The sequence below is a fragment of the Caloenas nicobarica genome, chromosome 2 (assembly GCF_036013445.1).
Source record: "Caloenas nicobarica isolate bCalNic1 chromosome 2, bCalNic1.hap1, whole genome shotgun sequence".
In the NCBI taxonomy this organism is placed as follows: Eukaryota; Metazoa; Chordata; class Aves; order Columbiformes; family Columbidae; genus Caloenas; species Caloenas nicobarica.
The window spans coordinates 830,306-856,290 of NC_088246.1; the positions used below are offsets into that span (position 1 = coordinate 830,306).

Below are 25,985 nucleotides of genomic sequence, written 5' to 3' on the forward strand. Positions count from 1 at the left end.
AAAAAGCCACTTAGACACCTTTACTAGCCAGCTGCTGGGACCTGCCCGGGGAGCCTTGGGGACGGGCAGCCCCCCCGTCACCTCGGCGTGGCCAGGCTGGCAGTGCCCGCACTGTCCCCAGTGTCCCCGTGCCCTGCACGGTGACCGCTCGCCCCGCCGTGTGCCTCGCCTGCCCCAGCGGCACCGGTCGCTGCCAGGGTTTAACCGCGGCCAGGTGACCTTCAGTGGCTGGAGTGTCAACAGCCCGTTCAACCGCAGCTCCCGCAGCAGGGGTACGGCACAGCCGCCCGCTGGGACGCAGTCTGGGGACTCGCTGTGACAGGGAAGCAGGCAGAGGGGTGGCAGAGGCTTTTGGCAGGGCAGCAGCCACCCGGCGAGGGGGGTTATTCGGCTGCTTCATTGCCAGGGACAGCCCAGCCGCCACCTGCACGTCTGGGATGCTCCGTGTCCCCAGAAGTGCTTGGGGCCCCTCCTGGGGCCCTGGCTGGCAGCACGCCGGGGTCGGGGGGAGCAGAGCTGATGGCCGCCCATGGGGGTCTGATTTTGGGGGCGCACCGCTCGCAGGGACCGAGCCCAGTGTTCCCGCAGCCTGCAGAGATGTGCAAGGGGCTCGGGGGACACCGGGGGGACTGTCCCCTTCCCTACGCCCTACTGCTGCCGTCCAGGTGCTTTGGGGCTGAGATGAGGCAAAGGAGACACCGGGAGAGCCGGCGGCGGCTGTGGGGTGCAGGGGTGGCAGCCGGGCCCCCTGCCTGGGGCGGCCGCTCGGTTTGGGGGGATTTCAGGGGTGCGGGCAGGAGCCGGCAGCACGTGGCAAGGCAGCCGGCCCCGGGAAGCGGCTCAGGGACCGGATTACACTCGGCTCCCCGTGTCACAGCTGCCATGCTGACACAATCCCTTAAACTGCATTAACCCCCAACCCTGGTGGGCGGGAAGAGTGAGGCCTTGGGAACAATCCCGCTTGGTGCCCCCGACCTGTCTGTGATGGCCCAAGCTGGGGTGAAGCTCCTCGGGGCTCCCGGCAGCGTTTTGGGCTATAAATGATGAAATTCAAGCGGCCAGAGCATGTGAAGTGGCGGGCAGCGCTGTGCCAAAGTGTGGGGCTCACCCAGGAGGGCTCCAACTGCACAGGGGAACCACAGCATCCTCCCTTTTTTAAACAATTTATAAAGCAGAGAGGGTGAAAACCCAGCAGCAGGTACATAGACACGTGTATACATATGGATAGACACACCTGCACATACAGACACATAAATGTACACAGATGTACACACACCCCCTATACAGACACCGCTACACAGCTGTACGGTTACACACCAACAACCCGGTACCTGTACAGGAACACACACCCACAAATACACTCACACACAAACATGCACACGTACACACAGACATTGCCAGGCACAAATGTGCACCCTCGTGCAGGCACACGTGTGCAAAACCATTCACACCTGTACATGCACACACAGGTATGCGCGTGCCAATACGTATGCACATCACACACACACAGATGCCCTGACATACATACACATGCCAACACCCATGCATGCATTTACACATGTACACATGAATGCAAGCACGCACATATATACACATGCATGCAAATGCAGGCACACCAACACACATGGACACACACACTCGCACACACACCAATGCAAATGCACACATGGCTGCACACATTGCACACTTATGGGTGCACACGCCAACATTCATGCACGCACATGCATGCCAGCACACCTTCATGCACACACACACGCATGGCACATGCCAATACACACAGACACACGTGCACACATCACACACATGCACGCATACACATGTGCACAGACATGCATGCACACACACGCCCTGAGATATGTGCACACATCAACACATACACACACACACATTCACATGCACAGACATGCATACACACATGTACACAGACACATGTTCACGCACACACATCAACACATAGGTGTGCATACATACATATGCACAGACACGCGTGCACAGACCAGCACACATACACACACACAGAACCCCAGCCTGGTGGGGTTGCAGGACCCTTGCAGATCCCCCAGCCCCCCTGCTCGCGCAGGGTCCCCAGAGCAGATCACACAGGTCGGTCCAGGGGGTTTGAATGTCTCAGAGAAGGAGACTCCACACCCGCTCTGGGCAGCCTGGGCCAGGCTCTGGCACCTCCCAGCAAAGAAGTTTCTCCTCATGTTCAGATGGACCCTCCTGTGTTTCAGTCTGTGCCCGTTGCCCCTCACCCTGGCGTTGGGCACCACTGAACAGAGTCTGGTCCATCCTCTGACACCCACCCTGAGATATTGAGCCCATTGATCAGATCCCTCTCAGCTGCTCTTCTCCAGCTCAACAGCCCCAGCTCTCTCAGTGTCTCCTCATCACAAAGATGCTCCAGGCCCCTCAGCATCTTTGTGTCTCTCCCTGGACTCTCTCCAGTAATTCCTTGTCCTTCTTACACTGGGGAGCCCAGAACTGAACCCAGTTCTGCAGATGTGGCCCCACGAGGGCAGAGCAGAGGGGGAGGATTCACCTCCCTGGACCTGCTGCCCACACTCTTCTTAACACACCCCAGGTACCACACAGAATCCCAGAATGTCAGGGATTGAAAGGGACCTCGAAAGCTCATCCAGCCCAATCCCCCGCCACAGCAGGAACACTCAGATGAGGTTACACAGGAAGGTGTCCAGGCAGGTTGGAATGTCTGCAGAGAAGGAGACTCCACAACCTCCCTGGGCAGCCTGGGCCAGGCTCTGGCACCCTCACCGGGAACAAGTTTCTCCTCAAATTTAAGTGGAATCTCTTGTGTTCCAGTTTGTCCCCATTGCCCCTTGTCCTATCACTGGTTGTCACCCAGAAGAGCCTGGCTCCATCCTCCTGACACTGCCCCTTTCCATATTGATCCCCATGAATGAGTCACCCCTCAGTCTCCTCTTCCCCAGCTCAGAGCCCCAGCTCCTCAGCCTTTCCTCACACGGGAGATGCTCCACTCCCTGCAGCATCTTCGTGGCTGCGCTGGACTCTCTCCAGCAGTTCCCTGTCCTGCTGGAACTGAGGGGCCCAGCACTGGAGACAATATTCCAGATGAGGTCTCACCAGGGCAGAGCAGAGGGGCAGGAGAACCTCTCTGACCTACTGACCACCCCCCTTCTAATCCCCCCCAGGTCCCATTGCCCTTCCTGGCCACAAGGGCCCAGTGCTGGCTCATGGTCACCCTGCTGTCCCCAGGACCCCCAGGTCCCTTTCCCCTACACTGCTCTCCAACAGGTCCTTCCCCAACTTGTACTGGAAGCTGGGGCTGTTCCTTGTCCTTCTTGAACTGGGAAGCCCAGCACTGGACCCAGTTCCGCAGAGGTGGCCCCACCAGGGCAGAGCAGAGGGGGAGGATTCACCCCCCTGGACCTGCTGCCCCCACTTTTCCTAATGCTCCTCAGGTCCCATTGGCCTTGCTGGCCACAAGGGCACACTGCTGGCTCATGGTCACCCCTGTTATCGACCAGAACTCCAGGCACACACGCACAGACACCGCCGCACACGCACCGCTCCACAGACACGCACAGACACACCCCCCGACACCCCGCCCGTTCCGGGAAGCGGCGGAGCGGCTGCCATGGCGCGGGTGGTGCTGGCGCTGGGGGAGCGCCTGGAGGCCGAGGCCACCTGCCCCATCTGCCTGGAGCTCTTCTCCGAGCCCGTCATCGCCGAGTGCGGCCACAACTTGTGCGGGCCGTGCGCGGCGGCGCTGCTGGGGACCCCCCCGCGCCCCGCCGCCTGCCCGCAGTGCCGCCGCCCCGTGGCCCCGGGCTCCCTGCGCCCCAACCGCGCCCTGGGGGCCGTGGCGGGGACCCTGCAGGACGAGGCGCGGCGGCCCCGCTGCCCGGAGCACGGCGAGGAGCTGCGGCTGTTCGGCGAGAGCTGCCGGTGTCCGCTCTGCCCGCTGTGCCGGGAGCGGCCCCCGCACCGCCAGCACCCAGCCCGGCCCGCCGGGGAGGCGGCCCGAGAGCTGCGGGTACGGGGGTCGGGGCTGCGGGAGCGGGCGGGGAGCCCTCGGGGTGTGGGCTGGGCGCCCTGCGTGTGTGGGATGGGGTCCCCTCCAGGGACGGGTTGGGTCCCCTCCAGGGACGGGTTGGGTCCCCTCCAGGCTTGGATCCGGGTCCCCTCCACGCGTGGGCTGGGGTCCCCTCCGGGTGCAGGGCAGATCCCCCTGGGGCGCAGGTTGCAGTTCCCTCTGGGAATGGTTTGGGGTCCCCTCTGGGCACAGATCTGGGGGTCCTTTCCAGGCACAGGTTGGGGTCCCCTCCAGGAAAAGGTCCAGGTCCCCTCTAGCCATGGGTCTGGGTCTCCTCCACACACAATCTAGGGTCCTCTCCAGGAACAGGTCGGGTCCCGTCCAGCCTTGGGTCTGGGTCCCCTCCATGCATGGGCTGGTGTCCCCTCAGGGTGCAGGGCAGGGTCCCCATGGGGCACAGGTTGGGGTTCCCTCTGGGCACAGATCTGGGGGTCCTTTCCAGGCACAGGTTGGGATCCCCTCCAGGAAAAGGTCCAGGTCCCCTCCCCTCCATACACAATCTAGGGTCCCCTCAAGGCACAGGCTGGTGTCCCCTTGGGGCACAGGGCAGGGTCCCACCCAGGCTGGGGTCCCCTCCAGGAACAGCTCGGAGTCCCTCTTAGGCACAGGTTGGGGTCCCTCCTAGGCATGGACCTGGGTCCCCTATCTGAACACAGGCTGGGGTCCCCTTGGGGCACAAGTTGAGTCCCCTCAGGTCACAGGTCGTGTCCCTGTCCAGCTGTGGATTTGGGTCCTCATCCAGCTGCTGGCGGGGGTCCCACCCCCTGCCGCGGCTCCCCCCACCCGTCGCCTCCCCTAGCCTGTCCAGGGGCGCGGGTCCCTCTCACTGCTCATCCCCCTGCAGTGCTGCAAGGTCCCCAGTGCCCCAGATGTCCCCAGCCAGGGCTGAGGCTGCAGGGAACACGGTGTCCCCTCAAAATGTAGGCTGTGGTCCCCCCTGCCAGCAGCGTGCTCTGCCACAGGGCACAGCTTGGAGGAGCTGGAGGTTTTTCTTAATACTGCAGCCAATTTATGGAGTGTGTGTGAGACACTGTCGCTGCAAGCCTCTTCCCCCGAATCCCACTTCCAACACCAAAAGTTGTTTTTCTAATTAAAAACAAACAAACCAACCACAAACTTCAGGGTTTCCACATGAAGCTGTTCCAGAAATGTTTCCGGCAAAAAAAAAACCAGCTGCGAGTAGGGATGTCCGACATCATCTCGCTAACATAATGCCAAAATCACCAAATACGCCTTTTAATTTTTTTTTTTTTCCTTCCAGGAGACACTCCAGAGCAACCTGGTTTTTCTACAAAAACAGAAAGAAGATTTTAAGCCTGAAGGAGAAAAGCAAAGTGATGCCCTGCTGGTGCGTGTTTCTCTCCGTGCACACGCCGTGCCCCCCACCTGCTCACCCCACCTGTCTTCGTGGGCATGTCCCATCTTTCCCTCTCCCCATTTATATTTATCTCCTTTTCCGTAACAACACTACTTTCTCTTTCTCTCTTTCTTTCTCTGTCCCTCCCGTCTCCCATTCCGCTCTCAGACTCCACTGTCTTGGCTCCATCAACATCCAGACTTGCCACCCCTCTTCCCCCTCCACTCTCCAGCTTTTCCTCCCCAAAAACTCTTCCCTTTTCCCCGTGATCCTTGCCCCCCCACTTTGCAGCATGGTTTCCCTGCACCAATGGGGTGGCTCAGGGACATCCACATGGGTACCTTGCAGGGGACGGTGGCCTCAGAGCAGCAGCGGCTGCGGGACACGTTCCAGCAGCTGCAGCAGTTCCTGTGGGAGCAGGAGGCCGTTCTGCAGGCACAGCTCGACCGGGCGCATGAGGAGCTCACCGAGGAGCGACGACAATACATCTCCAGCGTTTCGGAGAGAAAATCGCTGCTGGACACGCTGATTGTGGAGATAGAGAAGAAACGTGACCAGCCGGTGGTGGAATTCCTCACGGTGAGGCTGCGTTGCCCACCCGGTGCTGTGATCTCCCTGATCCCCATCACCCTGCGTCACGCAGGAGGGGACCAACCATAACTCACTGCCCCAGGGGCCACAGTCCTTCTCGGCAGCACCAGAGCTGACCTGGTGTTTTCTCTCTTCCAGGATGTTGACAAAATCCTGAGCAGGTATGAAACGGGCTGAGCATTGCTATCCTCCCGCACAGAGGTTTGGAAACGCTGCAGGTGGCCGAGCAGCAGCAGCCGGGGGGGAGGCAGCATTGTATTCGGGATTTCACGTGATGTTGTCTGGACCAGAGGCCGTTGCACCCCTGTTAAAGACGGGGTTCCTGTGCCAACAGCCATGGCGCAGCTCCCCGAGTTCTGTTGCTGCATGGGGTTTTTCCCCCGCTTCCCTCCTGGGCTGGCTGACTGCTGGGCTCAGAGCTCCTCTTGGGTTGTTTCCCCTCAGCTGTGAGGTGGCGAAGGCCTCGATCCCAGAGCCGGTTTCCCCGGAGCTGCAGGGGACAGTTCGGAGCCTGTTGGAGATGAGCCAGCTGGTCCTGGGTGCCATGGCCAAATTCAAAGGTAAAGCGAAGAAGCGGCGAGTGATGCCTTGCGGTGTAGCTGGTGTCTGGGCCCCAGGTGGATTGTGCTGCGGCACTGGGGCTGTCCCCATGCTGTGCTTCCCCTGGGCTTGGCCTCTGTCCGGGGTTTGGGTGCAAAATCTGTCTCCGAGATGGGCTTTGCTGGAGCCCAGGGCGGTGGGAAGTGGGGAGCAGGCTCCACGTCTGGCTTGCTGTCCTGCTGGGGAGCAGGAAAGATGCCACAAGAGGAGGGAGACTCATGCATCTTCCTTTCCTTCCACTAGTGAACCTGCTGAGCGAGATAGACAGAGAAAAGGGTAAGTTTCTGGAGCCAGTGGGCACAAATGAGGGAGAAAAGCTTTCCAGAAAGTACTTTCTTCATGTCCTCTCATACCACATCTAAATCCAGGGTCTATCTAAAACCGGGTCCCTTTGTTTTGACTAGGCCTGGTATCAAACCCAGGTCCGTCCCTGTACCAGGCAATGCCCAAGGACGCTGTCCCCTAACACCAAACGAGGGCCAGGGCAGCGCAAGGCCCTCGGCTTCCCTGGCTCTGGAGCCTTTTCTCTTCTTTCGCTGCGATGTGTAAGGCTGTGACCAGTTAAGCAAAGGGGCCGTATGCATTTTGAGCTGGAGGAGTGGGTTCAGCGGAAGGCCTGGGGTGGTGGCATGGTGCGGTGACACCTCTGTGGCCTCATGGGATGGCCGCGGGATGGCAGCAGAACATCCCACACGAACGGGTGGCTCCGGCCTTGCAGTGACATTGCCTGGTTACTTGTTGGAGCGGGGTTAGGAGCTCGTTTTTCCTTCAGTGAGCACTTGTCACCCTTGTCACTGTAGCAGGGGACTGGCCTTGCAGGTGATGCTTCCTCACACCCCGGGGATATATTGCTCCCCAACACCCAGCCTGGCTGCAGCCCTGTCACACTCAGACCCAGCGACATCCAGCAAAGCGGGTTTAGCAGAGTCCATGGCACCTGTCCCCTGCGTGTGGGGACACTGCAGGCTCAGTCCTGCTTCAGAGAGCATTGCTTTGCCCAGGGGTCCCAGCGTGGAGGGCAGCGAGTGCCCTGTGCTGCTGAGGGTGCTGCAGGTGCTGCGTGTTTGCTCATGGGGCACAAGTGCCCGCTGTGCTCACAGGACACGTCCCAGCCCTGCAGAAGAGGAGGGAGAGGTGCTGGTTTGCTTGTCAGCAGGCACCAGCCTGACGTTTCTCTCTGTCGTGCATTAGTGAAGGTAACGCTGGACCCAGAGACGGCGAGCCCCTATCTGATCCTCTCGAAGGACTGTAAAACCGTGCGGCTGGGAGGCAGACAGGAAAACCTCCCTGACACCCCCCAGAGATTCACGGGCAGCCCCAGCGTCCTGGGCTCCCAGGGGTTCACGGCTGGCAGGCACTACTGGGAGCTGGAGGTGGGGGACGGGGACAACTGGGCCGTGGGGGTGGCCGCGGAGTCCGTGCGGAGGAAGGACTCGCTCACCATGGCCATGGGGAAGATCTGGGCGCTGCGGCGGGACTGGGATCGCCAGTACACGGCGCTGCACATGCCCCCCACCCCGCTGGCGCTGAAGGAAGAGCCCCGGAGAATCAGAGTCCACCTGAACTACGAAGCGGGCAAAGTGACGTTCTACAACGCGGAGAACATGTCACAGATCTTGCAGTTCAAGGCTTCCTTCACTGAGAAGGTCTTCCCGTACTTTTGGCTCTGGTCACAAGAAACCTCCATCCAGATGTGTGCCTGACGGGGTCAGATGTGTCCCGGTGCCCCGTCTTTGGCCAGCTGAACAGGCTGAGAGGGGCGGGAATGACGCAGCATTGAGCTGCAAACTCGCTGCAGCTCTGCCTGGGCTGGATCCTCCCTGTGTGTTGCTGCATCTCCTCCTGCCAAGTCCATTGGAGCATTAAAAATGTGCTGTTTTTCTGCCTTGGGGTGTCTGCATGTTGGTGTCCTGGCCGAATCTCACCATGACAGTGTCCCACGTCTCCATGTGGGTGCTCAGGACACACAAATAGCAGGGATGATGTTCAGGTTGCCTATGCCAGTCTTTGGCAGCGCTGGGTGGCTCAGTGCCCTGTGCTGTGGGCAGCATGGGGATGCAGCCACCCTGGGGGATGACCATGAGCCAGCACTGGGCCCTTGTGGCCAGGAAGGCCAATGGTACCTGGGGGGAATTAGAAGGGGGTGGTCAGTAGGTCAGAGAGGTTCTCCTGCGCCTCTACTCTGCCCTGGTGAGACCACATCTGGAATATTGTGTCCAGTTCTGGGCCCCTCAGTTCCAGCAGGACAGGGAACTGCTGGAGAGAGTGCAGCACAGCCACGAAGATGCTGCAGGGAGTGGAGCATCTCCCGTGTGAGGAAAGGCTGAGGAGCTGGGGCTCTGGAGCTGGAGGAGACTGAGGGGTGACCTCATTCATGGGGATCAATATGGAAAGGGGGAGTGTCAGGAGAATGGAGCCAGGCTCTTCTGGATGGCAACCAGTGATAGGACAAGGGGCAATGGGTACAAACTGGAACACAGGAGGTTCCACTTAAATATGAGAAGAAACTTGTTCCCGGTGAGGGTGCCAGAGCCTGGCCCAGGCTGCCCAGGGAGGTTGTGGAGTCTCCTTCTCTGCAGACATTCCAACCCGCCTGGACACCTTCCTGTGTAACCTCATCTGGGTGTTCCTGCTCCAGCGGGGGGACTGGGCTGGATGAGCTTTCAAGGTCCCTTCCAATCCCTGACATTCTGGGATTCTATGGCACCCGGGAACTCAGGCTGGAGCCTCAGAGCTGCTAATGGTGGTGGTAACTGCTCAGGTAAAGCTGTTAAAAATTGTCACTGGAAAGGCAAACGTTCAGGGAGGGGAAAAGGCAAGAAGGGGCAATGAGTCCTCTGCAAGGCTGGGCCTGTGTCCATTTTTAAGGCAAATAGCAGCGCCTGGATAAATATCAGTCTCTTGCAGGTAGAGAAAGTCTGCAGAGGTGCTTGGGGGCGGCCCGGCGGCTCCTGCTTTCTGCAGGAGTGCGCTGCGCGTTCACATCGCTCTTCTCCCAGCCACACCAGTGCCATCGCTCCACAAACCCAGTCTCCACGCTGGGGACACACACGCTGGCCTCTTATTTCCACAGCGCCGCTCACCTCACCCCTCACGAGAGCGGCCGCCGCTTCCCCGGTGATGCCGCTTGTTTATTGCTCTCACAAAGACCTCGTTTGAGGAACAATTATTCGAGAAGGGGTCCTTGGTTCACGGGGGTCCAGTTCCCTACTGAGTTAGTGCACTTTTCCCCCTCATCTTTCCCGTTTTCAGCGCCCTCCCCTCAGGCTGGGAGCGGGGGAGGCACTGCCGAAGGGATGTGGCGGCGAAGGGCACAGCGCGGGGACTACACTTCCCAGCATGCAACGCGGAAGACAGCGAGGCGGTTCATTAGTTGCCCGCCTTCGCGTTGCATGCTGGGAATTGTAGTCTCCCCTTTGCCGCTCAGGCTACTGGAGGCTCCCTATTGGCTGGCTTCTCTATTGGACAGGAGCGACGTCAAGCAGCGGTTGGAGGCGGGGCGAGGCGCCCGCCGCCGTTCCTACTGGCCAAAACGAGCGCGGTGGGTGGGGAGATTTGAGAAAAAACACCCGCCCCCTTCAAACGTCGCGCAGGGCCGCGTTGTGATTGGTGGGGGGGAAGTTTGGCGCCAGCTTTGGAGCGGGCGACGGGTAGCGGCGGGGGTCAAAGCAGTGCGGGTCGCGCTGACAGGCGGGCGGCAGCGGGCCGAGCGCGGCTCCATGGATCCCGCACCGGGCGGTTCTCGCCGCCGCCGCCTCCTGCTTCTCTCCCCGGCTTCTCCCGCTTCGCCCGCCGTGGTCAAGTCTCTCTTCCCCGCCGACCTCTCGCCGGTTTCCGACCTCCGCCTCACCATGGAGCAGCTGGGACGCGGGTCAGTCAAAGCGCGGGCACCTTCCCCCTCCCCAGACTGAGGATCTCTACCACAGCGAGGCCTCAAGGGCCTATTTTCCCTTTTTTTTTCCTCCCGGAGCCGAAGTGAGACCGAGGGGACCCCCCCCACCCCCCGCCATGCGAGGCCTCAAGGGCCTTTTCTCCCCCTGCGGGCCCGGAGGTCTGGGGCAGCTCTTCTCTCCCCATTTAATTAAAAAACCCCCCACAAATCCTTTCCTACATTGAGGAACTTTTCCCCTGTTCCTCTCCCCGAGGCCTCAAGGGGTCCTTGTACCCCCTCCCTGCTTTCAGAAGCCACCTCATCTCCCCCCGCCCCCAAAAACCAACCGGAGGCCTCGCGGGTCTCGTCTCCTCCCCCCCGGCCCCCATGGAGGATCCCCGGGGGTCCGTTCTCTTCACCCCCCTCTCCCCCAGCAGTGAGGCCTTGAGGGGCTCAGCCCCATTCTCTTCTCCCAACCGCCCACCCCGTTCAAACTGAGGCCTCGGGGGTCTCTTATCCTCACCCTCCCCCCCCCCCAAAATAAGCGAGGCCTCCAGGAGCTGATTCTCCCTGCACCCCCCATCTTGCAAACCGACGCCTCCACAATTCCTTTAACCCCCCCTCCTTTCCTGCCTCCTGCCCTGCAGACCGCCCCCCCCCTCCCTCCACCCCCTAAATATCCCCTTTTCTCCCTAAGGAGCCCCAAATCTGGGCCACCCCTGCCCCACTGAGCCCCTGCCCACATGTGGTGGTGTTTCCTGGGCCGCCTTCCCCGTCCCTCCGTGTGCCCCCGTGTTCCCCTGGGCACCCAGCACTGGGTGCTTTCCCCTCTCCCCCAAATTAACGCTGGTACCTTTGTGTCCATCCTTCCTCCTGTCCGTCTCACATCTGCCACATCATCTCAGCTCCTTCTTGCTCTCCGTGCACACCCAGTTCCTGCACACCCCTCGTTACCATTTCACAGATGGAAAATGCCGCAATCTTGGGCTCTGCCGCTCCTCTCTCCTCATAACTGTGCGGCTGCTCGGTCCAGCTTTGCTGTTACTAGTCCCTAATTCCTTCATCGTGTTACTCCCACAGTAACTTCTACAGTTTGTCCCGTGCATGGCCCCTGTTTCGCGCTGGTCCTCATGGCCCTCCTGGTATTCGTCCTTTGTTTGCTCATGATATCACCCTAATTTCTGTAATCACTTGCTTTCTTTATGATCCTTCCCTCCTTCAGATTCCTGAAATTCCTGTAAACAACTCACACTAGTCCCCTCCGTGTCCATTTTTCTGTTTGTGGCATTTGTAGCCCTCCCTCGTGCCCTGGCGCAATTTTTTTTAATTAACCCACGCGATGCCGGAGCCACAGCTAAGTAGCTTTTCCCTTATGGAAGGTAATGTAGAGTAAGGCTACGTATGATTTGCATATCTCTATACAGAGCAGCGTGTGTGTGATGTGGCTCAGGAGAACCTGGCTGTTCCCTGTGCTCTGGAGACGTTTGTATTCGCACACGCGTCACGTCGGGGCCGGGGCTGCTCCGGATCCCTCCAGCCCTTCACCTACAGAACAATTTACCTGCTCTGATGGTTACATGAGCAGAAAAGAACTTGTTTAGTTGAAAATATGAAACTCAAGTGCTAACTACTTATAAAAATGAGTTGGAAGTTTGGTAATTTTTCTATGCAAAACAATTACTAAATGGGTGAATGCCAAAAGGGTTGTGGTCCCGGAAGGATAATAGAACTGTTTGGGAGGTGCTAATGGGCTTCCAGGCACAAATAACCTATTGCACATTTAAATGGTTTTCAGTCCTAAAGTTCTATTGCGGGGTCTGTCGTTTTGTTGTATTAGGATGTTCATTTGTGAAAGCAGAAGCTCAGAACAGGCTCTAAACTGTCATTTCCAAAAACCCCTCGCAGTTGGTGTGTCATGGAGAAAAGCCTGGTAGTTTGTGAGGTGACCAGAAAGGCAACCAGGAGAATTAATGTCTGAAATGACACTCTCCCTGTGTCTCTTTTGGAAATCTAACTTCTAATATTATCAGCAGTGCATGTACAGGCTTAAAACAAAACAAATCAAGGTGAAGTCCCTGTCGGTGTAAGATCGGAGGGTATTTGTAAGTGTGGTGGTGTCTGTGTACAGAGCACAGGGGAGCGCAGTCCGCAGGGCGGCCAAGCTGCAATCCTTGCGCTTGGCTGCTTTTAAAGATTTCAAGTTACGATTCCATGTGCCATACGTTTACATCCGCGCACTCCTATATTGTATTTCTCACTTCAACAAGCTTTTAAACCGAACACCTGATTTCCTTTACAGTCAGCGTGAAAACGCCGAGCAAGACCCGGAAAACAAGAATACGAATGGTTTACAAAGAACAGTGTCATCGGAATCCACAGACTCAGGTATGGCTTTCTCAGTTAATAAATAGCGAGTGAGGAAGGAAAAGCATCATATCTTTACATTGCTTCCCCTGCAAGCAGCTTCCAGGCTGGGCAGAGAACCAACGTTTCCCACCCGTGATCCCTGCAGCCGCTTCTCACCCTCATGCTCTGGAAAGCAGGCGGGCAAACCATCGCTTGGCGAGCTTCTGCTGGTCGGGTAGTGGTTTGGGTGATGGGTGGGGTGGTCGGGTTTTTTTTGCTTCAATTGTCCTGAGATATGTTGGCAGTTGAGGTAACAGGGAGGAAAAACTGGTTCTGCCCCCGTCTGTGGCAGAGACGGCTTTTTTCTTTTTTCCTCCGTGGCAGAGACGGCTTTTTTCTTTTTTCCTCCGTGGCAGAGACGGCTTTTTCCTCTGGCTGTGAGGCCGTGGCTGCTGCCCTGTCGTGCTCTGGGCTCCAGCAGGGTGTTTATCACTGCTGTTTTCTGATTGCCCTGATGTTCTGCTCCATCCGGAGGGGCAGCACCTTATCGGGGTGCATCGCCCTCCCTGCGGCAGAGCCGGCTGCGGATGACGGCTCTAGATGTGTTGGGGCCGTGGGCTGAAGAACTGGGAGACAATGGTCGATTCCTCACGGTTGGGGTCCGCCGTGTATCTGCGTTCAGCTCCCGATGGCCCCAGTTTGTGTTTCTGCCCTGTGGAGGGTGACGGCTTTGACAGCGAGTTGTCAGCGTGTGGTTTCTCTCCGTAACCCCAACCTGTGCTAACCCGCTCAGATCCAGGCTCTTGAGCGGGCTTTATCTTGTGGTTTGGGTGGGTTTTTTTGTGGTTTTTTGTTAACACGAGCTGCTTATTTACCTGAAACCTGAGAAGCTGTATCTTTTAGTCCTGGTGCCTATTTTTTTTTTTTTTCAGATGAGATGTTTTATCAGTGCAAACGAAATAAGCTATTACCCATAAAACATACCTCGCAAACAACAGAGCAGGATACAGTAACTGAGCTTGCTAAATCTCCATTTCTTGGCTTTTTTCCTTTTTTCCTGTCTCCAAAGCAGATCTTCAGAGCTTCCAAACCACTTGGGATTAAGGTTTCTGCTCTGCTGAGACCGCTACCCTCACATCAGTCAAATTAATTCTTTGTAGTTTGTTTAGCTCGCAGTCCCTGAAGCAGCAGCAAGTCCTGTTGAGATGGTGCAGCGGGTCTCTGGAAGCTGCTGGCCCGTCACGGGGCTTGGGGACGCGCCACGATACAAACCCCTCGGGAAGCCGTGTTTAAGTCACCTTCGCATCTGACTGTGCTTAAATGCTCTGTAGCTGGGATGTTTTGCATGGTTTGCGCTTATGAAGCGCTTGCTGTTATTTCCAGTCACTAGCACACATTAAGAAGGGCCTTTTGACTACCTTTTTTGGGAACAAGCCCAAAATTTCTTCCCATGAAGAGGTGTAACTAAAAACACGGCTTTAAAAGCCCTAAAGGACTGAGTTGTTTGTTAAGGTGTGTGTATGAGAGAATAAATAAGCCTGGGGTATTCCATGTTCTGTGGCAGCGCTTCGTTCTAGATGACGTATGCAGGGCTAGGGCTGCTTTTTTAATTACTCCTATTGCCCCCAAGCACTAACACTGGATTATCTATGGCCAAACCCAACGGTATGGAGTACCTGTGGCTGTTATTTCCCTCTACACTGAGGTGAGGCTGCAGACGGGACTTTCTGCGTTAGTTCCCTGTCTGAGCTCAGGGTCTTTGAGGAAATCTGTACCAGCGTCCGATACTTCGCATTTCCTGGTTACTGCTTGGTAGAAAACGCCGTCTCTCCTCTCCAGGTTGTGCTTTGGATTCGCCCGATCCCGTGGCCTCGAATGATATCATGGAGGAAACGTACGTAACTATATTCTAAGCCTGACCTGGGCGTTTTGTGTTGCAGCACTAACATGAGCTCACGAGCAGCTTGATGTGGCTTTTCCTTGTCCGGTGTGCGTGCATCAGGCTCTTGTCTCCCAAACCTCTCCTAAAAGTGTGTGCTCTGCAGCCTGAGACACGAGGCTCTGTCTCGTTTGTGTCCCAGAGCGCTTAATGAGCGCTGGGTCTGAGTTAACGTGTTGTAACCAGACGTTGAGCACGACACTGGCGCCTCACCAGCCTGAGGCTGCACCCGCTTGCATGTAAGTTGTAGTTTTCACTTAACGCTTAAATTATAATTTATGCTTGTGGATGCCTTAACTGATGGCAAGTGGTTGCTCTGAGCTCTGAATTTGCCACTCTCAATTAGATTATTTTTCTTCTCATCTTCTGTCCCCAGGGCCGGGGGACAGATGCCCTCGGTCTCTGATTTACTGAGCTTTTCTTCCTTCAACCCACCTTCTGGCCTAAACAATGCTGGAGAGAATTGGTGAAGAGAGAGGGAGAAGGGCTAAGTGTCATCAAGAAGAATCTTGGCTTCTGCTTAGCATAGCACTCCATGACTTAATACAAGGTTGATTTTTAATGTATTACCCTTTGGTGCTAACTGGGGGGCATCTCGCTTGCTTTTAGGTTTGAGAAAGCAATTCTTGAATCCAGCAGACTGAAGTGAGTATAATTCTGTTTTAACTTCTCTGTCAGCGACTGTAGCTTACAGAGTTTTACTGGGGGGAAAACAAAGTGACTTTTACTCATGTTACTGTCTTCTAAAACAAACTGTTGAAATAAATCTTGGTTCTTTTTCATTGTAGCATGCGAATGCCTTTCAGAAGGATCCATTCACTGCCAGTAAGTGGAGGTGGTGTTTGCATTGTATAAACGTTAAAGGATTTAGCGTGTTAAGTGTTTTTACTTGGATACATTCCATAACTCGTTAATTTTCTGGCTTCGAGAACAGCTGCTGTGCTACCTAATGAAAACTGTCAAAATTACAGGTTGTAAACTTGAAATCTCATTCACGTTGGGGTGAAATTGCTGTGACGTGGCTTTGTTGCTAATGTGGCAGAAGCGTTTTGGTACCTGTACTGAAGCGTCAGCGTTAAAGACTCCTGCACATAATTTGCACCAATGTGTAGTCAGAGGCCTTACAGTCTTTATTAACCCCTTTCTTGCTTAAAATGTTGTACGAATACCGTATTGCACAATCCTGAACTGGCGCTTTTCTCTGCTCGCCATAGCAAAGCCTCCTGGGATCCAGCCCCGCTCTGAAGAGGAACCATTCCGACTCGCTGGATGGGGACGCTTTTCAGCTCTTGGAACAAGAGGAAAACAAGGAGAACGTGAGTGTCGCTCCGCGCAGTGCCCACCCCTCCAGCGGGTGGAAAAGGCGTCTTTACCCTCTGCCGGGCCGTCCTTCGGACACTATAACATTTTGCCTGGATTATCTTGGCAGTGAGGTGCAACAGCACCAATTATAGCAACTGCAAACTGATTATAGGTTAATAAAAATCCAGAAGACTGTGCTGCTCTGCCTTTGTGCTGCTGCACCTGAGTCCTTTCAGGCTGCGGTAAGGGGAGTTGTGTTCTCAGCGCCAGCTTTAGGGAGCTGCGAGGGGTGTCTTCAGAAAGCTCTTGAGATAAATCACCTCGTCTCTTCCCACTGCTGCCATGGGGAGCCCTGGTTCCTTGCAGCACAAACTCCCTTTTGCCAACTTGGTCTGAGAGGTTTTGCTGCTGGAAATGCCATTGGTAGGACGGCGACGGGGCTCTGCACAAGAGCAGGTGTCAGCAGGCTTGGCTGCCTTTAAAACTGATTTATTCTGCCGAGAAGTTGACTGACAAAAGAAATAGAAAAGCCCTCAGCCTGTAGGTGATAACAAGAGGATAAAAGCTTGATGATGTTAAATGAATCACTATTATAGCATATTTAATTTGAGAACATTTGATTCAGGCTATTCCTGTTGGCAGCAGAGAACTTAAATCCAAAACATCAGGTAGTTTTAAAAAACCTAAAGGGATAAAATGGTCCTAGCAGCTTATGCTGTTTGTAGTTTTGGCAAAATGAATCACTTTGCTCCTTTTGAATTCAGGAATCATTTGAGTTTAAGAAGCCAACCAAGCCAGCTTCTCGCAGTTCAGTGCATGTCCGTGACAAAGGTGCTCCTAGGCCAAGGCAGAATTCATCTCCAGCTCCCACGGTAAGTCCAACCCTCTTCTTTGCAACTAATTCTCACCTCATCCTCTGCATACCTGCTGCGTGGGAGCAAAAAAAATTGCATCATGATTCTAAAACAAGACTCGTTAATCACCACTGTTCACGAGCCAAAGAGGAAAACTGGCCTGTCTGCCAGATGAGGAAGCTCCTCATGTTTGGCTCACGAGGTGGCCAGAAGATGGAAACGTGGATTTTTCTGTGCAAGATGAGTCACGGCAGAGCTGAGGTGCTGCAGTAAGCCAAGGCAGCGTGGATGTCCCTGTGGAATAGAGGAATTTAGTTTGTAATTGTTTTCACTGTCAATAAAGTAGATATTTATATTGAGGCAGATCCGTTAGGAACAATGGAGCCAACTGTGTAGAGGCAACTGAATCTTGTGTCCAGATATGACACACAGGAAGAAAATATTACCTTGTTCATATTCTGTTGCTTAGAAAAAGCAGCTGAAAGAACATGATGCTCACAAACAGAGCTGGGGGAAATAAGTCTTGTCTCCGCTCCTTGAATCTGTCAGTCCTTCATCTTGTGCTTATCAACTGTGGAGTTTGTTTATTCACATTCCTGTTGTCACCACCCATATCTCTCCTTTGCACCTTGGCTGGGTGGCTCTTCCAGAGAAGAGGGTTATTGCTTAGTGAGGCTAATGAGGCTCTGCTGCTGGAGGGGTCCAGGAGAAGTGCTGGAAAGTGGGGTTTGCTCGTTGGTGTATTGGAGGCGTTGGGACAAGCGCCGTGTTTTCCGCAGCGCGGTGAGCGGCACGGCATCGCCTCTGAGGTGACAGTGTCCCGCGGGAAAGAGAAGTGTTGTTAAAATTAACTCTTTTTAAAATTAACTGTCTCGTCGCAGTCTCCCCTGGGGGAACAGGAGAACTCCCGGCCAGCCTTCCTGCCGCAGTCCTCTCTGCCTTCCTCTGAGAGCGAAGATGACGATGGGTTCCTGGAGCTGTTAGACGAGCAAGATTTGAAGGTACGTACAAAGGAAATATGATAAACTTTCCAAAATCAGCTCTGTCTAACGTTGAGAGTCTGCTGACGATGTGTCTGTGGCGCAGGTGTGTGCCAGCAGAAGGCAGGGTGGTAAATCAAGCTGCAAAAAGCGGGGAATCCGAGCAGATGAATTCTCACAGTCTTTCTCAACTCCCGCATTTCCGCGTCTCTATTGTACGCATGCTCTTTCCTAGCGCAGACACCGGGATTTACTCAGGCTGCGAACAGCAGCTTAAGGGTCGCTGCTGTTCCCGTTGGCAGATAGGAGCTGCGTTACTAGAGAGAATTACTTGGACAGTTGGCATTTTTCTTTAGAAACTTGCTGAAAGAGCTACAGGTGATATTTGCTGTGGAGCCACTTAAATAGAAGACTGTTTCTAACTGAATTTGAAATGCTTAAAGCTTTGGAGGAACATCATTGTCAATCAATCAATGAGTTGATAGAACTTACCTTCTCCAACGTGTCTCGACTTGGTTCCATTATTTCATTGAGAACTGGACTAGTAACTCAGTTAAATTCCTAAACCTGTTCTGGGAGCTGAATTCAACTGGAGTGTTTGCCCCAGCTGTATTTACAGTCCCTGCCCATGCTGAAATACATGAGAATGAACTTTATTTTTTTTCCTCAGAATGACGAGGAGGTGCCATCTGACATGTCGAGCCTCTGGACCGCACCGCTGGTCATGAGGAAAACGGACAATCGGGTGAGTGTTCTGGCAAGCACAACAGAGCAGAGACGGGGACTGTGTTCTGCAGCCGTTTTCCCTGCGGGACAAGCGACCTCGCTGTCTCTGATCCCGTATCCCTAAAACCAGCAACAAAACAACATCCGGCACAAACCCCCTTCTGTGTTCTGGTATCTGTTTACCTGGAAAACTTCGTCAGGGTGGAACAACACTCAGTGTGTGCATATATATACATATATATATATAAAGGTATTAACTTTCTTTTTACAAAATCACCTCATAAATGCAAGAAGATCGTGACTTCCCTTATCAGATACTTGTTGATGTATCTTGAATATGTGTCCCACAGACTCACGTGGGATGCCTGTAGCTCAATCTTCTGACAATAGACTGCTAAGGGAGTTGAGAGTCCAGCAAAAAGCTCCATAATCTGCTGATAGATTGTCTGCTAATTAGTATAAAACACTCTGGCAGCACTTGGTGTTGCTTAGTCCGTGCAGCAAGAATCGAGTGTGACTGGAAATGCAGGTCCTGGGTTTGGGTGACCCCCGACATCCTGCTCTTGCTGTGCAGCGGCAGCATCTTCTGCAAGGCAAAATGGTCTGAGGTTTGCTTAGTTTCTAATCCAAATCTTTGCTGGACAACTCTTAACGTCTCTCCTTCCTCGCAGGCCAAACGCTGCCGGCTGTTCGGCTCTTCTTCTCTGCCAAGCGCCGTCGGAAGAACCACCCAGAAAAGGATGGAGAGGTCGCAGGAGGAGGATTCGCCGGGGAAGAGCAAGAAGAGGAAAAGCCTGCCCGGGGTGCCCGCTGAGGATTCCACGGTCGGTGCCTTGGCCCATGATGGTGTGATGGAGAGTTAATTAGGAAAGGATCTAATATAGGTGTCTAGTTAATGAGGGGGAGCTTTTTGAGGTGAATTGCTGACCCAGGAAAACTGCGTTTTCCGTGTGTAGTGGATGGGGTTGCTGGTGCGGGAGTTGCGTGGTCTTGAGCCTGAGTTTTGCCTTAATCCAAAGGGGAAGCTGAGGGGTTGTAGATCAGGGATTCAGAGTGAATTCTGGAGTTTTCTGTTATGTTTTGGGAGAAGGATCTCCCTGCTGTTAGCGCTCAGCACTGATCTCCAACCTCTGTTCCTCCAGAGTTTGAAAATGGTGAAGATGCAATCCTCCACTGCAGAGATTGAAAGCATTTTGGACAGTGACCAGAGAGACCTGATTGGGGACTTCTCAAAGGTAACTCAAGTGATTTAACTGGCCAAGTGTTAATTCAAGTGTTTCAATGGCCTCTCTTTGTAGACATGTCTCAAACCAGCCCAAGCAAAGCACTTTCCTCCTTTAACAAACACTCCCTGTTCAAATTATTTGGAAAGGCTGTCGGTGAGAAGGGTCCTTTTCGAGGTGAGGCACAACGCGAGTCACTTGTGCTTATTCGAAAAGATCTACAAAATTACTTCAGAATAGGAGCAAAAAATGAAATTCTGTCCTTGAATTTTGGAATTCTTAGTTTTAACTCTTGAGTTTTGCTGAAGAGATTCTTGTCGATAAAGTAGCTGTTACGAAATTAACAGCTGGACACTCACACGTGGGATTTTCTCAGTTAAATGCTGTCTGTTTTCTAGGGTTATTTATTCCACACTGTCGATGGGAAACATCAAGATTTAAAATATATCGACTCGGAAATGGTATGTGTCCCAGGGACAGTAAGAAAAATTCTTTACTGAGGGAGGGGGCAATTAGACAAAACCCAACACAAAAATATCTCAAACAACCACACTCTCTGTTTTTTTCAGATTGTGTCTGTGCTGACTGGGAAGTTTGCGAGCTTCATTAAGGAATGTGTGATCATTGACTGTAGATACCCGTACGAGTATGAGGGAGGACACATCAAGGTGTGTTGACCCCGTAAGAGCCACGTAGAGTTGTCTGGAGGTGCAAACTGGGGTCACTTGTGGGGCTGCTCTTTGCTAGCGAGTGTCCGAGGCTGTGGGGATGTGACACGGATGAGACAATCAAGAGTCCCACTGGGATTGGAACAGGCAGTGGTGGAGTCACCATCCCTGGAGGGGCTGGACAGATGGAGATGAGGTTCTCAGGACATGGGGCAGTGCCAGGGCTGGGGGAACGCTTGGACTTGATGATCTCAAGGGGCTTTTCCAGCCCAAATGATTCTGTGATTCTTCCTCAAAGGAGGGAATGTTCCACTTCCCTTCAGCAGAGGGTTGGCCTGTGTGGCAAGCAGGGAGATGGTTCCAGAGGAGACTGTAAGACATGCTGTCCAGCATCCTCATATCTAGGGAAGCTAAAATTAAAATATTAATGTTAATTTAAACCACAGACTTTAAAGAACAAACCACTTTGCCAAACAGAATTGATTTTGAAGTTTGCTGCTTGAGCCAGCTGGCCGGCCCTCGCAAATGCAATGAGACGGGAAGGGAAATCCAATGAGCCACAACCTCTGGCTCTTGAAATGGGCACCCGAAACGGGTCCAGGCTGCCCAGAGTGGGCGTTGGACTGTCCGTGATGTTCTGCTGGGGTTTGAGGTCCTGTTCCCGGTGGCTGGAGAGGGTGGATGGGTTCGTTATGCTCCGCTCACTGTGTGGGTTCTGCCGTCACAGGGTGCGGTGAACCTGCACATGGAGGAGGACGTGGAGGAGTTCCTGCTCAAGAAACCCATCCAGCCCTCGGAGAACAAACGCGTGATCATCGTATTCCACTGCGAGTTTTCCTCTGAGCGGGGCCCTCGCATGTGAGTTACCGTGTCCTGCCCTCAGGAGGAACTTGCTGTGCTGGTTGGGAGCGAAGCTTTTGGGGTGGCACCGGTTACTGTGCCCCTTGTTATGCAATTTATCGTGAGTAGATGTTGGTTGTCACCTCTGGCAAGGATGTGACACAAACTATGACGTGAGTGAATTTGGCTGGAATGCCTAGAGATGGAAAGGGAAGGAAAATCAGTCGGCTGCGGCTTCGCAGCCAGCGCGGTCATCAGCACGTCCCCGATGGGCAGAGCCTGGTTCTGTAAGCCCGGAACGGGGAGTTTTGGGTCAGCGCTGTTTGTTTTTGTTGTTGTTGGATGTGAGATTTACCGCGGGCTCATTTCCTGCCGCAGGTGCCGGTTTGTGCGGGAGCGGGACCGGCTGGGTAACGAGTACCCCAACCTGCACTACCCCGAGCTCTACGTGCTGAAGGGCGGCTACAAGGACTTCTTCTCCCGGTGCCGCGTAAGTCATGGTCTCTTAAGCTCTCCTCTTGCACTTGGAGAGGAAACAACAGATAAATAACACTGATGTATTCACATTCGATCTCTTTGGAGCGGGGTGGTTTTCCTGGGGTGGCTTTTCCTGCTGTTTCTCGGTGCTGTCCCGTACTGAGGGCAGTAACATCGGGCGGCGAGGTCGCCTTCGCTCCTCCGAGCCTGTTCCCTGCGTCTGAGCTCTCTTGCTGCTGCAGCTGGAAGGTTTTTCCACTTGTCTCAGGAGTAAAAAATATAAAACTGGTTTCTGCCCTTTTATAACAAGTTCAGAATGTCATTTGAAGGGGGATTCAGGACAGCTCGGCCCGTGAGGACTGGGCGGGCAGAGAGGCTGGGCAGTAATTGCCATGTAACAACTGCAAACCTGAAGTCTTACACCGTACTAAAATGTAACAGCAACATTGAAAAACTCGAGCTTTGAGTTTTCAGCCTCCAATTCAGAAAAGGAAACTCAGAAATGCCCCCAGCTCTCTTCCCAGCATCGTGTGTCTCGTGTCACTTGGTTTCTGCTGTGTTGGCATTTTGGTGGCCGAGATCTCACTCTCCAGCTGCTTCTCCCTCCTGCTCTCCCCCCATCCAGTCTGTGCCCCAACTGTCACTTTAGTCCCTCTCCAGCCCCGCACTTCACATTTTCTCTTTGCTGACCCTCCTGTTCTGTGATTTGGTGCGTTTTCAGCCAGGTATGAGATACTTGGTGGCAGGGTGGGGCTGTCTGTGGTTTCCAGGGGCTGTGCTGTGTCTCCTGGCGTTGGGCCGGCTCTGGGGGAATCCCGGTGTTGGTGTGGATGGTTTTTGGCTCCCCTGTGGCAGAGGACACCCGGGTTTTGTCTCTGGTCCCCTCCCGAGGTGGCAGGACCGGGGGCCTCAAGGTGGCAGCACGGACCAGCCGATGGCAGCACGGACCAGCCCACGGCCGCCTCGCCGCTCTGCTGTGTTTTGTGCCATTTGTGCCAGGCCCCAGGTGCAAATATTCCTCAAATCTGCGCGGTTCGTGGTGGATGCCGGATAGACTGACTGAGCTTGTGTGTCAATGGCTGCCGGAAAATTCGGAGTGAGAGCTGAGGGCTGAAAGTCCTTCAGGTTCCAGCCACCGCTTCTGGAGTTGCTGTATTCTGAATATTGCTGGGGTTTGTGCAGCAGCGGCTCATTTCTCCCCGGAAAGGGCTGTGGGGCATTGGAACCGGCTGCCCAGGGCAGTGCTGGAGTCACCATCCCTGGAGGGGTTGGACAGACGGACATGAGGTTCTCAGGACATGGGGCAGTGCCAGGGCTGGGTTATGGTTGGACTCCATGATCTTGAGAGGCTTTTCCAACGAAATGGTTCTGTGATTCTCTGAAAGTCCTGCCCAGGGCAGGGGCTCTGGGTCTGTTTATTTGGGTGGTTGTTTAAATGGCTCCTCCGGGCTCCACTGGTGACTCTCAAGGAGATCGCGGCTCCCGCGACACACCAAACTGAAACCAGCTTCTGTTTCCCCAGAGCTTCTGCGAGCCCCAGAGCTACCGCCCCATGCACCACGAGGACTTCAAGGAAGACTTGAAACGGTTCCGCACCAAAAGCCGGACCTGGGCCGGCGAGAAGAGCAAACGGGAACTGTACAGTCGCCTCAAGAAGCTCTGAGGGCTGAGCCGGGCAAGCGAGGACTGTCTGTGGGTCCCGCTCGGGGTTCCCTCCTCGTCCGGTGGCGCTGGGGGCAGCGGGGACACCCAGCACCCGCGTCCCGCTGGAGGCGGCTCTTGGGAACGATCTCCTCACGCTGCTTCGTGGAAACGGCTTCTCGTCCCTGTCACATCCACAAACCGCCCGGGGAGGGGGGGACGCTGCCGTGTGCCATCCGCAGGGGGCTTGGCTGGTGCGTGGTGTGAGCAGGGAGCATGTTTTAGTGCCTGTTGTTTTTTTTAAAAACGCTTTATTTTATTTAAATACAGTCAAACGAAGCTAACGCCGCTGCAGTTGAATCATCTGGATTGTACTGAGACTTTGTTCTTGCTAAAGGGCAGCCTGCTGGAGGGGGTGGGAGGTTTAGTTTTGTTTTTTTTTTTTTTCAGCTGCAGCTTTGGTTCTGTGTTGTAGTAGCTTAAGGGGTGAAGTAAAATAGGAAACGGTTGGTTACAGCTGGAGGTTCCCACCTCGCTGAGCTCTTGTGTTGTGAGAAGCCTCTTGACGAGGACGGTCTGAGGGGAAACTGCTTATTGTATGTAGATCCCACGTTCGCCTCATTTACTTAAACTAGATTGCTTTATTTTGTAGTAATTTGAATTTACCTGCTGCTTTAGTTCTAGAGGATTTGGTGTTTCAAAGTGGGGAGAACTTCTGGGGCCTGAGGGAAATTCAGGTTACCTTGAACCAGGTGGCAAAGCTGGTCCCAGGTTTCTCAGCTGCCCCTTCCAACGCTGTGTATTGTGATCGTGAAACGTGTCCAGAGCTGGGCCGTGGGGAACCGCGGCCGTGACCCTGGGAGGCTGTCCTGGACCTTCTGCCAGGAAAAATAAGGAAATAAAGTTAATTCTGGAAGGAAGAAGAACTTCCCCGGCGGCGGTGTACCCTGTACCCTAAAGAGGAACAGGCAGTTCCGCAGCATGACCGTGCCTGTCCTGGAACTGCTTTGCTGCCGATGCGCAATGTCGTGTAAACGCGCAGCAAGTGGGGACGGCGGCTCCTCCTGCCCTCCCGGCCTCGGGGGAACCCGGAGCCCCCAGAGCGGCCGCGTTCCGGGGCTCTGGGTTGGTCAGAAATCCCCCATGCACTGCCAACTTGTTCCCCCCAAGCTGGTTGTAGCTGTGTCAAAAAAATACAGAAATAGAGGTGCCTTATGTGGAATTTTAACTTGATTTTTTTTTTTTTTTAACTGTTTCTTAAAACCTGCTGTAAATCGTCTTGCGAACTGGAAGGATAAACTCTGAACTGCTTCTCTTTAAAAAAAAAAAATAAACCCTATTTTGCTAGTTTCCCTCACAGCTGCACACCCTAAATGGGCAGATGATGAAATGCTAAATCAGAAATGGTGATTTACCCAATCTCCTGCATCTCACCCCAAAGGTTTGAGCTCCTGGGCGGCAGCATGGGGCACGGGCTGCACCGCGGTCTCCCTAAACTGCCAAGCTTTAGTAGCAAATAACCAGTTTAGTGGTACAACTGCGAGGTGAGATGTCTCGGTACAACTTCCTAAACGACGTCTGCTCTGTGTCAGAGTTGAACTCGCCGGCTGTGTTCGGGGAAAAAGCAGCTGGAAGCTGCTGCCGGGGTCACGATGCTCTTTTCTGGAGCAAAACCACCAGCGCGGTCTGGGGCTTGCGGTCGCGCTTCCTGCAGCTGCCCCTTAACCGGCTCGTTCTCCTGAGTCTGGTGTTCGGGACCCCGAAGCTGCTGTGGGTGTTGCGGCTCTCGTGGCCCCGCGCTGTGGGCTCCGGGGGCTGGAGGTGCCCGTGACCTCCAGGATGGAGGTGCCGCCCCGGCTTTCTGCGCCACCTCGCTCTGGGGTCAGCGAGAGGCACAGGGGTGCGAAGGAGAAGAGGTTTGGATCCTGAACCGTGTTAGCCCACACCTGTACCAGGCATCTGCAGGCTGAGAGAGCACAGAGCCATCAAATCCCAGGTTTAAGGGACCTCAAGGACCACCTGGTCCAACCTTTCCTGGCACAAGCCCGGTCTAGACAAGCTGGCCCAGCCCTGTCCAGCTGAATCTTACAGCACCCAATGCTGGGGAACCCGCCCCTGCCCTGGGAGGTTATCCCAATGCCTGGTCGCCCTCCACATGAAACGTTTCCCTCATACCCCACCAGAATCTCCCCAGCAGTAACTTGTACCCGCTGCCCCTCGGCTTTTCCACGGGGCTCCTTGTCCCAGGGGATGTCCAGCTGCTCTGCAGCCGCCTCCGCGCCCTGTTTGCGGGGTGAGCTCTGCCCTCGGCGTCTGCTCTCCCTGCACCGCCCAGGGCTGGCACGTCCCGGCCGCTGCTGCGCCCGGGCTGGTGTTTCCAGGTGCGAGACCTTGCACTTGGCCTTGGTGAACTTCATACGGGCCGTGCCAGCCCAGCTCTTCCAGCCTCTCCAGGTCACTGCAGGGTGGCTCTGCCTTCCCAAGGGTCCACG

The 25,985-nt window shown here is 54.7% G+C and overlaps 2 protein-coding genes across 2 annotated transcripts; both read left to right on the forward strand.

Annotated features, from left to right (window-relative positions):
• Window positions 1–3,615: 3,615 nt before the first annotated feature.
• LOC135985543 (E3 ubiquitin-protein ligase TRIM7-like) lies at window positions 3,616–8,511 on the forward strand. The gene is made up of 7 exons (XM_065628976.1): window positions 3,616–4,018; window positions 5,340–5,426; window positions 5,784–6,014; window positions 6,165–6,187; window positions 6,471–6,586; window positions 6,870–6,902; window positions 7,818–8,511. Exons 1-7 carry the CDS (start codon window positions 3,620–3,622, stop codon window positions 8,327–8,329), a joined length of 1,401 nt encoding a protein of 466 aa, XP_065485048.1. The 5' UTR covers window positions 3,616–3,619; the 3' UTR covers window positions 8,330–8,511.
• A 1,799-nt stretch (window positions 8,512–10,310) lies between these two features.
• CDC25A (cell division cycle 25A) lies at window positions 10,311–24,695 on the forward strand. Its single transcript, XM_065629221.1, has 16 exons — window positions 10,311–10,497; window positions 12,797–12,882; window positions 14,683–14,737; window positions 15,392–15,427; window positions 15,571–15,607; window positions 15,997–16,098; window positions 16,849–16,956; window positions 17,820–17,939; window positions 18,589–18,663; window positions 19,316–19,468; window positions 19,787–19,879; window positions 20,266–20,328; window positions 20,437–20,535; window positions 21,263–21,393; window positions 21,754–21,865; window positions 23,375–24,695. Exons 1-16 carry the CDS (start codon window positions 10,346–10,348, stop codon window positions 23,513–23,515), a joined length of 1,563 nt encoding a protein of 520 aa, XP_065485293.1. The 5' UTR covers window positions 10,311–10,345; the 3' UTR covers window positions 23,516–24,695.
• The last annotated feature ends 1,290 nt before the right edge of the window (window positions 24,696–25,985 follow it).